The following is a 16,129-nucleotide window of genomic DNA, read 5'->3' on the forward strand; positions in this document are numbered from 1 at the left end:
TTATTATAGAGGTAATAGGGTTAACACAATTCAATCCTGCAAACCAATTTTGCATTTTACCATTATGTTACACCTCTGTCATTAAATGAGACCAGAGAGGCCAACTGAATCCCAGACACCACATTTGTCCTCATTAAGATACTCGGTACAGCCTCAGTTCACCCCTCCCACTCCAATTCTAATCTGCTTCAACATATCCAATCATTGTTAAAAGAAGACTTTTTCCAGGTCTGAGGGATATTTAATGAAATATCTGAGTTTCTTAATCACTCTCTCTTATGCAGATCATTTATTTTAAAGTGATCAGCCAGCGAGGCAATAATTACTTTGTAATATTAATCTGTGTTTCTGGGACAGGGTGATGAATCAAAATCCCTGTGTGGGTTTGGCGTGAGGGCAAACATCACAATGTTCTCCCTCCCAATTTCAGTCTTGAACCGTTTAAAAGTCTCTAAATACTAAAGTATTTCAATTAAGAAAATATTGTCATTCTGCATTTCACATACACAGCACAACTCGCACACTCTCTCTCTTATGTTGCCAATGTGTGATCTTGGTGATACAAAAGTCTAACTCTGTGACTGTAACTATAAATCAATGGATCAACAGATGTATAGTATAGTATAGTATAGTATAGTATAGATAGTAAGTCATTTTGCACAAGAAGCAAGAAAGTTGAATGTTAACAGTAATGATAAAAAATAGTCCTAAGAATGTTCTGTTTTAAGATTCAACAATTTTTCATAGTTAACAAAATCATCTCACTAATTCCAATGTTTGTCTTTCAGAGGCTGGACATGATGGCTGGCTGATGGTAAGAGCAAATTTCACATGGAGACACATTTGTGTAGCTTTGTTATAATTATCAATCATTTTATTTTCCTCCTTGTCAATCAGCCATCAGGACCGTCATGATTTCAGGCACTGAGGATTGGACAGGGAGCTGATCCAATACCATGTTCAGGTAAGTTGCAACTTAAATCTCTATTGTTTCATACATTTCTTTCTTTTTTTGCATTATTTGAACTCCACAAATCTTACTGCTACTTGAAAACATCAAGCAGCAACAGGCAGCAACTGTCAAGTTTCCCCTCGTCAGCATGGAGGAAGTTCAGGAGTTTGAAAATTGGTTACAGAATCCAGAAAATCCATGAAGAAAATAAAGCATTCTAAATTCAGTCAGTCAGTCATCATCTAACCGCTTTATCCTCCACCAGAGGGCCGCGGCATTCTAAATTCCTTGAATTTTATTCTTTTAATCTCCTCCTCATTTTCAAAGTGTGTTGTTCTGTCGCAGCCAAAATGGTGAAAGTCCCTGAATAAACTCAATTGTTTCACATGAATTAGTATCATAAGTCAAACAATGAATACACATTATGTTTCATCAATCAAATAAAAATGTGTATCTTTAAAAGAGATTTGTTTGAATAAAGCAAATGACAATTAAATGTGTTACATCTAAGAAGGACTTGAATTGTTGTTGTTTTTTGAGTGTCAAAAAAAAAACCAAAGAGTTTACTCCTGAATATAAAACAAAACATTTTATTTATTTTTATGTCTACAAATTTCAGCTGTAGCTGGGACCATGTGCTTTCTCAATCAGACAATATTCTTGTCCTTCCATATTTAACGATTCAGTGTCTGTTTACCATCCCAGGGCTGATTCATGGCCTGATATTGTTGAACACTGCAAATTGTGATTATTATTCCAGACCCTCTGCCACTCCAAACCCTGTAGTGTCACTTTAGTGTCCCCCTAAGGACCTTACATGCACTCTAATTGGCTTGGGAAGGATTTGGCTGCCGTTGAATTAAAGTGAGTATGACAGATTGACTGAAAGAGAAAAGAGAAAGGGAAAATATACAGAAAACAGTGTGAAAAGGAAGATACACAAGTGTAAGTGTGACATGTTAAAGGAGCATAAATTTTACTCAAAAAATATTGACGATCACATGCAAAGTAGCTGTCAAATTTGACAGCTCAGGATAGTGAAAAAAAGATTCACATACAGACACTGAAGCGATGGGAAAACGCCAAACTGACAGAAAACTGTCAATTAAAACTGATTTCTGAATCCCAGGACTACTTTAAAGTGAGAGTTACTACTGCCTTCCTTCTGATGATGAGTTGGGCATCTCTGGTGTGATCAGTGGAAGCTTTTAATGTAACAGGAGGAAGAGACAAGAATGTTCCAGGAAACTTGGTCAAACCCATGTAGACACTGTCTCCAGCAATGTTGAATGTGAGTTTCATTGAAGTATCGACCGACATTTTAAGGGAAAAGGCAGGACATACAAAAAACCCAGATAAGATCTTGTTTTTTAGCACTAACTTGATCATGTTCTTATTTCATCCACTTCCAAATACGTGCAGCGTCACTTGCTAGTTGAGCACTGCGTTGTCTCACTCACAGTGCTGTGTGAGTGAGAGGGGGAGTGGCTACAGTAGAGCAGCAAAAACCAATGTGTGCTTATTTTACCGATATATTTATTACTTATACAAACAACGCTCTGCACTGACACGTAGCAAGACACCTTTAATTCATGAGACGTACAAATCTGTATTTTACATGAGGTTTTGTTGTCATTTAAGTTGCGGACATAGCTAACGGACATTGCTAACTAGCTCGCTAGTTATGTTGTCTCATGTATACAGACGCATGTAGCCAACTAGAGTCATGGGTGTCCAACACCAGTGTTGTTTAAGATGTCAAATGACAGTATTGCATCATATACACTAATGCATTTAGAAAAGTTCTAATTTATTTAAGTTATATATTAATGCCAAGATTGATATGGGAGTGGAAGATTCAGATCCAAGTTGGTATGTAGACATGGAGGAGGGATTTGTAATTACATGAAGAGTCAAACCATTCCTCCTCAACATGAGAACTGAAATCTCTGCATCATTTCAGTTTCCAGCCATCACTACCAGGGTTACAGTCTCTCACGGGGACCAGCCTCTGAATTCTCTCCTCTCCTGGGAAACACTGCTCTGTCTCTCCACACCCATCCACTGACGAAAAGAGAGGAGAGGGTACGACAGGAGCCACAATGACAGAATTAACATGTAGGAGGCAGGAATTTAAAAAGTGTCGGAGTGCAACTATCAGCATTGATGGCTTCAGCTTCACCATTGGTAAGACTCTCGATCTGTGTGTGTGTGTGTGTGTGTTTGAGATAGAGGAAGAGAAGTAATGCTTTCAACTACCATGTTGCTTAATGGAGGACTTGTTTTTTATAATATAATATAATAATACAGTTGGTGTAACAGAAGAGGGCAAGGGATGGAGGCAGATTATCTGCTGTGGAGCGTTTTTATGGGGGTGTAAAAATACTAGTAGTACCTGGTACCAGGTACTATTTTTAGTACCTGCTCAGGCGAGGTTCCAAAAGCGTGCTTCCTGCCGGCCACAGGAAGAGACGTCCCACACACAAATCAAGCCGAACAGCACCGAACTGTCGATCAGTTAAAACTACTTAACAATCCTAAAAACGTGGGTTAATCTCCAACAACTACACTAACTTTACCTTTCATGTCCAGACTTGTGATAGCTGTGTGATAATGAGTGATAAATAAACACTCTTGAATCTTAAATCTTTCTCCAGAGCAAGTGCAGTAAGCAACACACTGTACATTTATCATTTATTTATTTATTCAAGGCTCCAGAATATAAAGGGATATTGCTCAGTGTAGTCGTGTTATTAAGGGCTTGTGTGTTTGTATGTACATCAGTGGGGCGAGTTGGCACAGATATCTGCGCACAGATTGTAGTGGGCCAGTCTGGACCAACAAGTCCAGGACCAAATGTTTGTCCCAGTCCAGCCCGGATGTAATATACACATTCACTGTATGACACTGATTCTAATGATTCCGTACACTGAAAACAACGGCTTTACAAGTCACTCGTCACTAGTTTGTGTTTGTGTGGTGACCCCGCCCACTATATGAGGAGATACTATATCACACTGTAATATGGGCTGATTGGCACAATAACACAATTCATTGACACAACTTTTCAACAAGAGATTTGACAAATGTGTTAGACCACCTGGCATAAAAACGAGGAAACACAATTATTTTAGAAATCTTTCAAAATTTGTAAAACTAAAAATGTTATTGGTATTTATCTGGAGAGTAACAAACTGAATTCACCTTTTTATACACACATTTGAGCTGAGTAAACAATAAGTTTGGAAATTCATGGAGAGCAATAGTAATTACATTTTTAGCATTTAAAATATCCTTTTTGTTTTTTTGGTTAATATGATGCAGTCTATATATAAAAAGCTGACAAGTCAGGAAATGATGGTTGACAATGAGTTTGTTGTCAGTTGCTAAGGTGCTGAGCTCAGAGAGTGATTATCACTAATGAAGTGGCCTCTTTCACATGAAGGTATACTCTCCAACCAGTGTGTGTCTCTTTCTGTGTGTGTGTGTCTGTGTAAGTGGGTGACTTCAAGTGGTTATTAAGTTTCTTAACACAACACAGTTGCTATGACTGGTTGTTCAGGCTGCTGTAGAAACATGGTAGCGTCCATAAAGCAAGAATGTGTCCTCTAAAGTACCTTTTAAAGGTCTTATTCTAAAGCAGTGGTCACCAAGAGATAAGACGTCTACACTTTTATTTCTGGCCAAACAGCAGGGTATCTATTGTTTAGGTATTCTATTTTTTATTTATTTACTTTCTAATCATTTCATTGATTTCATCTGCTTTACACTGAATTCATTGGAATCTTTAGTGAATGTATGTGGGGATGTGTATGTGTTTGTTTCTTGTTTTTAATTAGGGGTCTATTTAAAAATATGTCCACAGTCGATCTGCATGGCCTGACCCAGACCCAGACCCAGACCGTCAAAAACAAAAAACTCTGGTTTAGACCGTGGTTTTGAGATCAGGACATAATCACTGTTGCTCCCTGTGGACAAATGAGATATTGCAGCTGTTTTTCACATAGTGAAATTAAGGGAGTTTACGAGGGAGAGCCTCATTGACTACGTCATCATGGGGGATCACGAAACTCCCGCCGACACAGCGGGGACCAATTGTCAACCAGCCAATGATAAGTCAAGGATCAGTCAAGGACCCATCATGGAAACAAGGGAACGTTTGAGTGGGTCCAAATCAAAAATATTCAATCAAAAAAAATCAATAACTCCAGACCCCCGAATGTCAATATTGAGAGATTTAGAAATCCTTGAAGAAATGAATCACGATGAAAATAAATGACTACTTTTAATATTGACTGCAGCATAAAAAAAAGCTTTAAAGGGAAGTCCAGGAACTCACCTTCGATACAACATTGGTGGAGAGAACTATTGACACACTGCACACCAGCAAAGATATTGTCAGTGCTAGTTAACACAGTAGTATTCAGTACTGTAGTATATGGCTGACACTTATTAGCAATATGCAAAACATAGAGCAGCAGTTATTTTTTAGCTCAATTAGTTTATTTTTCCTTTTACTAATATACATGATTTAATCCATGTATTATTTTAAATGCTTTTTTGTTTATTTCTTGTCTCATGTGTCAAACTGTCTTTTCTTTACATCATTTACTGACACCTTGTACATGTAATGTGGATCTGATGAAGTTTGCAAAAATAAAAATTGTAAAATAAATAGCTAAATGGTTGCCGGTTCCCATCCCAGTTCAGGCCTTTCTTTGTGGAGTTTGCGTGTCTTCGTCATGTGTGCATACTCTGGTTGCTCTGGGTTCAAACACCTGTAGAGGTGGACACTATACATTGAGTGTAGGTGTGAATGTGAGAATGAATGGTTGTTTATCTCTTTATCGCTTGGATCATAATATATAAGTAATTGTAATTCTACTTTAAACAGTTGCCAATAAGGCAGTGGAAGGCACCATCTGTCCACAAGCCCGCATTTCACGTAAGTACGCCACAAATTTAGAATTTTTCAATACTAATGTCAGTTCTGGAAATGTAACTGCAAGAAAATTATGGAATTATGTAAAAATTGTAAAATTGTATAGGCTCATGGTCCCAGAATGCACTATGCACCGCTGTCACAGCTGGCATCTCTGACCACAAAGGACTTCTGGTCAGTCTGCGCAGTGCTGAGGAGGTACTGGCTGATGAGCTGCCAATCCCTGATGCACCTGACGCCATGGAGAAGACTGCGCTCAGGTCTCATTTCACACAGAACAACACACACACACACACACGTATAGAAACACATTTGCATAAACCTCTTTTCACATATGTTTCGGTCGGACATGCTGACACACAGAAAAGTGTAAAAACAAGATTTTGTGTAATTTGAATTGTTTATTTTTACTTACTTATGCTAGACACATCTTATTATTGTCCCTCAAATGTGAGTGTATGTGTTTAGTTTGGATATTACGTGAAGAGTAATTCATTCTGTTCCATTTAAATTCCTTAAAAAAATGGTAGTGACTCAAAGAAGGTGATTCTAGATACAAGCATCCTTAATAAGCGCAGCAGGATTCATACATGTGTGTAAAATGATTTTAAAATGTTGTTTTAGTCCAATTTTAGTTTTTAATCGTTTATTTAAGGACGCATGTTTCGATAGTGCCCCATTCAGTTAATGTTTATCTAGCATATATCCTTCTCGTGGCACTGTTTGGATGATGTCAGTGTGGTGTTTGTATATTGCAGGTTGCGATGTCTTGTAAAGCAGCTGGAGAGGGGCGAGGCGTCTGTGCTGGTTCTGAAGAAAAACCTGGAGAATGCTGCCTCAGTCCTTGAAAGTCTATACATTGAGGAGACCAGGCAAGGAGCTTCAGCTTACTTAAATGTGTTATAGGTATACTAAAGTGTAAGTAAGTTTAAGTAAAGACACTGAAAAGAAAGTTCATTTTAAGAAACATAAAACGGAACTTTTACTTTGTGACCACCATCCACCTAAATGTATCCAGTTAGTTTCTTTCAGTAACCCATATTGATACTTTTTCAGGTTTCATTTAGATACTGTTGTCTCCTCACTATATACTACCTCAATAAATGTGGGAATCACAAGTTACTAAACCATAGTGTCTTTCAGGAGCTAATACTATAACTGAATGTTACTGTCACTTTAAATCTCTTACTTAACACAGCAACTATTTGCACTATTTAATACAGTTTCTCTTAATGTTTCCCTTAATGTACAGTTTACATTTGTCTTTTGTATATAAGCATATATTTACATATGTTGTATGCATATATACATATATATGTGTATGTATATATATATATATATATATACATATATGTATCATTTTGTGTTATCTATTTTTTTATGTACTTTTTTTAATACTATTTCTTTTTGTATACTTTATTGTGGACAGCAAAGTAAGAATTTCATTGTACAGGGAAACGTGTTTCTTTACTTTCTTTACGTTTATGACAATAAACACTTTGAATCTTGAATCTTGAATCTTCAGACCTTGCGGTGGTTCATTTATATGTAAATCTACCTGTAGAAGTTGAACAGTGAGTGAGTTTCTGTGAATGTGGCTCTTTCACAGGCGGCTGTTGGATCAGGAGGATGAGCTCAGGGATATCCAGTCAGAATCTGTACCATCAGAGGTTCGGGACTGGCTGGCCTCCACTTTCACTCGTCAAAAGGGCCTGATTTTTCACTGCCATGAAGATAAGCCACGCTTCCGCAGCATTGTCCATGTAGTGCAGGCTGGAATCTTCGTAGAAAGGTTTGATTCTGTGATTCAATTTCATTTGGTCTGTTGTACAATTGTAATTACTGTGAAAAGCACATGTGACAAATCTGAGGATATTCCTAAATGAAGGATGAGGAATGCAGATGCTTTCACACAGATGTGTTGGGTCCAGTTCTGTGCGTTACATTATGTTTAAAGCTTCTTAAAACTTGAATCAATGAAATCAGTTGATTTTGATTGATAACGTTACATAATTCCTAATATGAGACAAATGGTCTTTTTCAGAAGATGTCACAGTCTGTTTTCAATATAAAATACACATATAGATGCAATAGTATTTGAGTGGACTAATATATTATGAATGTTACACTATGTTGCAAGTGATGTACTGTTGTTTTTGCTGCTTTTGACTTTGTATCGTGGTGTGTGTCTTTCTCTGGAACAGGATGTACAGACGAAACTCCATCATGGCTGGTTTCAGCTATCCGCCAAATGTCATCACTGTGCTCAAGGTGTGATTGATATCATCAAACCCCAACTAGAAATTGGTTCACAGTGATCAAACAACCCAAATTCAAATACAAAGTTCATGGTTTTAAATACTGTGATTTGATGCATGCAGATGTGATTTCAACAGAACACACTTGTTCTGACAGTGTGAGTGCAAATACAGACCTTCTGCTCCCATCTAGGCCCAACATTGCAATAATACAACATTTCTCTTAAAACAAAACAAAACACTGACACTTAGCATTGAAGAGCCAAACAGAACACACAGACACGTGTTCCATGAATTAACAGGGAGATGTTGTGTTGATATTCAGTGTCTGATAACATTACTGTTCATGTCTGTGTTCCAGCATATAGATGTGTGGTCCTTTGATGTATTTGAACTGAATGATGCGAGTGGAGACCATGCTCTGAGATTTGTCTTCTGTGAAATACTCACCAGATACGACTTGATAAATCGTTTTAAGGTATGTCCACAAACCATTTCCACTGTTTTTAATCATTCATTTCAGTCAGATATGTAACTGTTGGGTTTCAAAACCAGTTTACTATTAAAGGAGTCCCAGTCACATGATGACATGTCCCGCGGGACGCACAATGATCCACAGACACTGAAAATTGTGTAATATGATCTTAGTGCATGAAGCTTCAAATAGAGGTAGAGTTTGTGTCTTTCACTGCTCATGCTGAGGAGGCGGAGACTAGCTAGTTCATAGTACACACACTATACACACATTACTGTCAGTCACTTTTGGACATACTACTCTGAAGTAACACCACCTTGTGTATTCATTGTGTGTAATATTAAAGAGGCTTTGTTTGTGTGTCGCCTTCATGATAGGTCCCGGTTTCTGCTCTCCTGTCATTTATGGACTCATTGGAAATGGGCTACAGAAAATATAAGAACCCCTACCACAACCTGATCCATGCTGCTGATGTCACTCAGACTATCCATTTCCTGATACTCAACACGGGCATGGTGGTGCGTATGAATGTTTCACAGCTGAAGATTCATGTGTGAGAAACTCAAGCATTGAGACATATAACCCTAAAAAACATTTTCCTCCGTGTGCTGGCGTCTAATAACTGCACCAATTCAGCACGATCAGTAGATTTTCCACTGATGAGATCCACTCTGTGTCAAAATACTCTGTGTTTATACATTATTTTATTGAACACATTATTTTCTAAAGAGCTCTGTGTCAGGAGTGTGCACATGGGAGGACGACGTGGTAGCAACGAGATGAAAATATCGTCCAATGCATCTTTTGATATTAAGATCAAATGAGGACTAGTTAAGTTGTCTCTCTCGCTCTCTCTCAGCACTGGCTAACTGAGTTGGAGATATTTGCCATCATCTTTGCAGCTGCCATCCATGACTATGAACATACAGGGACCACCAATAACTTCCATATTCAAACCAGGTAGTTTTTATCAAACACAAGCACTGAAGAAATGTGTTTTTTGTTGAAATCCTCTTCACATGCAGCCATCGATAAATAAAGCGACCTGAAAGAAAAGGACGTTTAGCTCGGACCAATGGAACGATCCACTCTAAAGACAAATGGACACACAGAGAATGCTGTGAGCAGGTCTTTATTGATGATACATAATATCTTAATCACCTTGATCCCTTTATTTGATTTTTGTGCCTTTCCTTTGTGGTCAGGTTTTCCAACAGGCCCCAAACAGGCTTCTGAGGCTCAAGATGAAATGATTGCGCATGTTTATTACAGTGTGGCTAAAGTCACACGGGCTTTTTTCCTTTCTTTTCACCATAGACAACTTTATTGATCAGGGCATGAAGAGGATTTCCACAAATGAGATGGTGTTGAGAAATAAACGATTATGTTTCATATCCTGTCCTCACCAGACACATTTATAAAAATGTTTATTTATTTCATTTTAAAAATGTGTGCTTGATGATGAATGCAGTTGTATGGGATTTGCAGATCTGACACAGCCATGTTGTACAATGACCGAGCTGTTCTAGAGAACCACCATGTCAGTGCAGCCTATCGCCTTCTTCAGGATGATGATGAAAAAAACATCTTCTCCAATCTTAACAAAGAGGACTGGAGGTGAGAGAAGACGTTCTCATGCATTTATACTTTGACCGACGATGAAAGAATAAACCTTAAGTTACAGTTGTAATAAATAAACAAAAGTAATGTCAATGATTAAATACCAACTTCATGTCTGACCATAGCATTGCACATGCTCACATTGGCAATGATGTTTAGCAACTACATAGAATGCTTATCTATAAATTATGATCTCATATGGAACTGAATGAAAAGTAATAGCATTCTCAGTTTCTTTTTAAGGAAATGGGAACATATTGAATCTTAAATTATTGAATGAATTATATGAGATAATGAGATATATTTCTTTCTCATTCATTCTTGTAGAGATCTGAGAGCTTTGGTAGTGGAGATGGTGTTGGCCACTGATATGTCCTGCCACTTTCAGCAGATCAAATCCATGAAAAGCCTCCTGCAGCAGCCTGAGGCGTGAGTGGTGGTTTGAACTTGTAACACAGTGTTGGTGTAACGAGAAAGGCATGTGTTGTGTATAATGTTCATTTTCAAGATTGGCAACCATGCAGGTGTAACATCAAGTTCTTCAAATATGCAAATGTGCGTACTCACTGTTTCTACATGTGAGATTTAAATGTATGCTAACGCTAACATCCTTATTGATAGCTCTCAGTCTTTGGTTGGAAAAGAGTGAAAATGATGCACACATAACTTTTTGTTTAGTGTTTAGTGACTGACTTTATTTGCAGGATTGACAAACCAAAGGCGTTATCTTTGCTGCTGCACACTGCTGACATCAGCCACCCTGCAAAACGTTGGGAACTCCATCAGCAGTGGACCACATCATTACTGGAGGAGTTCTTCAGGCAGGTCAGTTGTAAACAAGTCACAATATAGTACAGTAGGAGCCACTCAAAAGTTCCTGGTCCTTATGGTTATTCCTGAATGCTGGGAATCCACGCTCCATGTCTGTGAACAAGAAATCACTAACAACAGCAGGGAACTCCGAATTCCTCCTCCATTGTTCATCTACTGTTAACTCTAATAATGTTAAGTTGTCCTGATGATATTTGACAATAACACTGACTGATCGACTGTGGCTCTTTTTATTTACAATATCACCCATAATGCTTAGTGACTATTGGTCTGTTAAATACAATACTGTGTAAGTGAACCTGTACTTTGTGATGTTGAATTTTATTTTCAGGGCGATAAAGAAGCAGAGCTGGGTCTACCTTTCTCCCCTCTATGTGACCGTACCTCAACAATGGTGGCACAGTCCCAGATTGGTGAGGTTCACTCCTCTGTTTAAGATGAACTTAATTTCACTTAATATCAAGGTTAAAATGATAGTTCAGGCTCTTTGGGACTGTGGATGTATGAAGTTGGTACACTGTAAGTAGTTGATCTACTGTTGCTTACATTAGTAAGATCAAATATGTTTTTTCCTTTGTTTATATTGGTCTGAGTGAAACAAGGCACCAGTAAATCAGCAGATCCCATGTCCTCTGTCAAATCTTTCTCATTCTCTGGGTTAAAATGAATGTTTTGAGCATGAGCAGGTCTTGGGTTTGACAAAGTAGAGGGATGTGTGCTTTTTGGCCCTCTCTTTTTACATTTATTTTATTTTTTTAACCAATTACACTCATACCCACTCCTGTTTTTATAATATGTTTTTGTACCTATAAGTTTTCTTTCTTGGATATTTATAATTTAAGTTTTTATCACTCTGATGTGATCATATCATATCATGTCATATTTAATACAGTTTAAGTACAGTGTACTAATGTGTTTTTCTGTCACTGCAGGATTCATTGACTTCATTGTGGAGCCAACATTTACTGTATTGACTGAGATGATTGAGACAATTGTGACACCAGTTATTGAGGAGGTATCTCGCTCTGGATTGGCCAGCTTCGACCACTCCAGGTGACCAGACACAAGGCTGATAGACTTTTTACATAAATGTTAAAAGTAATCTTGTTTAAATTACAGGATTTATATTATTATATCCACATCTTAAAAGTCTTCTTTACAGACACTTATGGGGGTTCAATTCATAAGGTACACCTTTCAACCTTTTACGATTGAGGCAACAGTGACAGAAATAATCACTTTTTAATAATTACTTTTTAAGGTATGCATGTATTACAGAAGTGTGTACAAATTCTGCTTCATCACTATATCTGATCATACCTGATAATTTGTTTAAAGTGATATTTCCATGAAACTAAATAGAAACAGGTAGATGAGCATTTTGCAGCCCTGAATCATGGTTATTAGACAAAAATGACAACAGCTACACACTAAATATCTATTTTGTGTAGTTCTACAGAAGAGGAAGCCACTTCGATGAGATGTGAACTCTCTTCTACTAAACTCAAGCAAGTCCAGCTGCATGTATTTACAGTCCTGAGTCAAATAAATAGTTTAAATTAAACTGCAAAATATCTATTATTTTCCTGTTATGGTAAATAACCAAATGTGGAGTATGTCTTAATGTTTGTGTTGTGCATGTTCATTTGTCCACAGTATTAAGGGCTGTGAAGGACAGCATTCGAGTGTGAAAAATGCAGGTTCAGGGGCCAGTAGCTCCCTGACCACAGTCGACTTCAAGAGCTTCAAGGTCACATGGAACCAAGAGATTCATCACAACAGGGAATTATGGAAGTCCAAGGAAGCGAAAGGTAGACACATCGACCTTTTACTACAGTTGGGAGACAATGTTATTGGCAATAATTTGATCAACCCCTGTTTGTCACAGTATTCATGCACAAAAGACACAGAGCATTCCTTTCAGTGAATACAAAGTAACACATTTAAATTAAATGATATAATATCAATGAAGCAACTTGTATCAATTAATTTAACTGGGTAATTTAGGTCAATGAATATCAAAAGCATAATGAAAATTGAGTCATTTTACCTAATTAATGTCACTTAGTGACAAGTACTTTGTTTATTAATTTTACATGAATTAATCTACATATTGTGTTATTAAGGCCTGACTTTGAGCCCCTGGCCCTCTATAATCGTGTGCACGTCCCTGCTCACTCATGTCTCAGCCCACTTCTTTTGCTGTTTTCAAACAACCGTTTCATCCCACCAGTGTTTTCTGACTGGAAACTGTAATGTGGTTGCTAATTCAACTTGTTTTCTCTCTCTGCAGACCCTCAACCTGACTGCCCTTTGGTTCATTACTGTAAAAAACCTAGCTACTGTGTCAGGTCCTACCAGCTCATAAGGCCAAAGGCCACTGAAAGGGGGCCCATTGATGCAAGGGAGAAGGCCAGGAGACTGCAGCACATCTCCCTGCATCACCGAAAGTGAAGGCGGTTAAGCTGCCTTCTATTACAACTGATTAATAATAATGATAAACAATAATTCCATATAGGTTCTCCCTGTGTCACCTCCATCTCTTTTTGTGTGGTCATGCAGTTCACTTAAATCACTCCTGTTTAGATCAAGGGTTCTTCTGTGTGTTTTTTTTATCAATGTGTCTGACTGGCGTGCAAACATGACACAAGAAAATATTACTTTTTTGTAATAAAACACAAAGGTGGCACTCACTGAATCAGCTTGAATCAAAATTGTGCTTCCCTTCACCAATGTGCATTTAGCTTTGTATTACTAGAATAGGGTAGCATTTATAAGAGTAGAAGAGGAAGAGGACACACACAATGGATCCATGCTGCCGCTGTTCTGGAGTAGTGAAAACTATATTGAAGCTTGATTTACAAACCATTCCACCGATGCTCCATTGCAACCCACTTCACACCCATTTGTTTTCTTTATTATTAAAAAGAGACCCAGAAGACAGACACAGACTAACTCTTGCAACTGGTTATACAAGCCCCTCCCTCGTCCAAACACCTGTTCCTAACTGTCCAAAACAGGTGAAAAACAGAGAAAGCAATGTGTTTCAAAGTTGTCGTATTTCAGAAAACGGTTGATAATACAGGTTAAATGTTTGGTTTGAATGTCAGGAGGCTTTCAGGGGCTCTCACACTTAAATTTGTGGAAAACGGGTGTAAATTAACAGACGTTGCATTGTAACCATAGTGACAAAAATCACAGAAATCTGCTATGCAAATCAATAGGGAGTTCTCATTGCTTTGTTTTGCCTACCATGCACTCTAATAACTCTAATTTACTCACCTCTCAGAACATTGTTCGTTTGCCATCTTGCTCGACAGATTGCTAGCTTGTTAAGGATGGGGAGGAAGTTCCCGACTGACTTTGTCTTCAAATAAACAAATAAAACAAATTTGAAGTTAGCGTTGTTTTCATTACTGCAAACTCAGGCTCAACATGTGACAGATGCTGTGCAGTACAGAGCAGTCACTGACTGGATATGAATATGAGAAAATGTTTGACCTATGCAATTTGACACATCATTTTTGGTTTCTTTGGTTTTTTTTTTGGTTAAGGTTTGTATCTCAGCAATGAAAATGCTTAGAGATTTGAGACCAGCGCTGTTAGCAGAACTGCAGATATGAAACTTAGTCCACAGTAAAATCAGTTCATCGCAAAGGTGCTGGATGGGGTTAAAGGTCAGGGATCTATGCGGGACAGTCAAGTTCTTCCACAACAAAGTCAAAGTCAAGCCATGTCTTTATAGTCATTGCATTGTCCACTGGGACACAGTCATGTTGGAATAGAAAAGACTGTCTGTGTTTGCTGAAGCGTTCAGATTGTCCTTCACTGGAGAGAAGTGATTGAAACATGTGAATTCCTTATTTTTTAAGGAAAAAGTTTTGTTTACATTCTGTTCATGCATAATGTGTCTATAAACCTTATACCAGAGAGAACTTTTATTTTACCAATGTTACAAAAATCTTTCAGAGTGTTGGAGGTGGAGCTTTAACCTGAGGTACAACAGAAAGGGGCGGGGTTTGTCACTCCAATATTTATGTTTACAGCATCTTTACACACCAGTGTCACTATAATCTCTGTGTCTGCAGCCTCTTCATGTTATTTGATATAATGTGGATGTAAATGACTTTCACATGGTTTTATAATGTTTGTGGTGTTTGTGGAACAGTTTTAATGTTTATGCTGCAAAAAAGGTCAATTAAGTCTACTTCCTGGGAAATTGTTGCCTAAAAATAAAAATAATTTAACTTAATTGAATTAAGAAAAATACTCTCATATGAAGAAAACAAAATCCAACATTGTCTTAAAATAAGATATTACAACTTATTGTAATCTTTAATAAGCAGTAACAAAAGCAGTAACTAAAACAAGGCAATCAGAGATGGTAGACTTCACCCCATTCATGCAACAAGCCTCTGGCGCCCTCTTTTGAACATGTTGGCAAGTGCATCAAGTGCGACATGCACAGACCCACACAGTCACCAAAAACAATACTTCAGTTCCACTCCTTGGTGTGAAGTAACAATAGTTTGAATGAAATCCCTGCTGTTTCTGCTTCAATACTGCTGTGAATTAAGTTTGTGTTCAAAAATAGATGTAAAATTCACTCTCACAGAAAAATAACAAGGTGTAAATTCTTAAAGTCAGATTAGTCAAGTATAGGAAAATTCATTTTCAGTCAACATTTCTTACAAAACAGAATTTCTTTGCTTGTGATAAATATCATTACTTTATATTTTGGTCATTTCTTTATATTTTAGTCATTTCTTGATAGTTTTGTCCAGTTTTGTCAGAGTTTTAAGGAAAATGACATTAGAGTCTCAAAGTGGATTTAAGTTTTCTAACCAATCAATAGAAGATCATTTCAAATTTCAATGTGCTTCAACGCCAGCTCTAGTCTGCAATCACATGACCACCAGCAGCTCGTGGCTCGTCTGATTGGCCGACTGTTGTCTCTCTGTGTCTTTGTGTCCAATCATGAAGCCTGTCACTATTCTGCTGTCACAGCTTCACTGAGGAAACACTGGATCTTTTCTCTGACTGTGATTAGT

At 37.7% G+C, this 16,129-nt stretch overlaps 1 protein-coding gene across 1 annotated transcript; it reads left to right on the forward strand.

Annotated features, from left to right (window-relative positions):
* The first annotated feature begins 930 nt into the window (after window positions 1–930).
* Window positions 931–14,469, forward strand: pde1ca (phosphodiesterase 1C, calmodulin-dependent a). Its single transcript, XM_044025896.1, has 17 exons — window positions 931–964; window positions 2,916–3,139; window positions 5,847–5,897; window positions 6,001–6,154; window positions 6,653–6,766; window positions 7,504–7,686; window positions 8,099–8,165; window positions 8,514–8,630; window positions 9,005–9,145; window positions 9,487–9,587; window positions 10,116–10,244; window positions 10,575–10,676; window positions 10,952–11,072; window positions 11,410–11,491; window positions 12,011–12,131; window positions 12,735–12,889; window positions 13,372–14,469. The coding sequence occupies exons 2-17, from the start codon at window positions 3,055–3,057 to the stop codon at window positions 13,530–13,532; spliced, it is 1,884 nt and encodes a 627-aa protein (XP_043881831.1). The 5' UTR covers window positions 931–964; window positions 2,916–3,054; the 3' UTR covers window positions 13,533–14,469.
* The last annotated feature ends 1,660 nt before the right edge of the window (window positions 14,470–16,129 follow it).

Source organism: Solea senegalensis, linkage group LG1 (assembly GCF_019176455.1).
Source record: "Solea senegalensis isolate Sse05_10M linkage group LG1, IFAPA_SoseM_1, whole genome shotgun sequence".
Taxonomy (NCBI): domain Eukaryota; kingdom Metazoa; phylum Chordata; class Actinopteri; order Pleuronectiformes; family Soleidae; genus Solea; species Solea senegalensis.

Bases quoted from the DNA above. Each gene is read 5' to 3' on its own strand.
- pde1ca (XM_044025896.1), top strand. From the start codon at position 3,055: ATGACAGAATTAACATGTAGGAGGCAGGAATTTAAAAAGTGTCGGAGT. The intron at 12,132-12,734 runs GTGACCAGACAC...ATTTGTCCACAG, and splicing joins GCCAGCTTCGACCACTCCAG to TATTAAGGGCTGTGAAGGAC. The intron at 12,890-13,371 runs GTAGACACATCG...CTCTCTCTGCAG, and splicing joins GAAGTCCAAGGAAGCGAAAG to ACCCTCAACCTGACTGCCCT.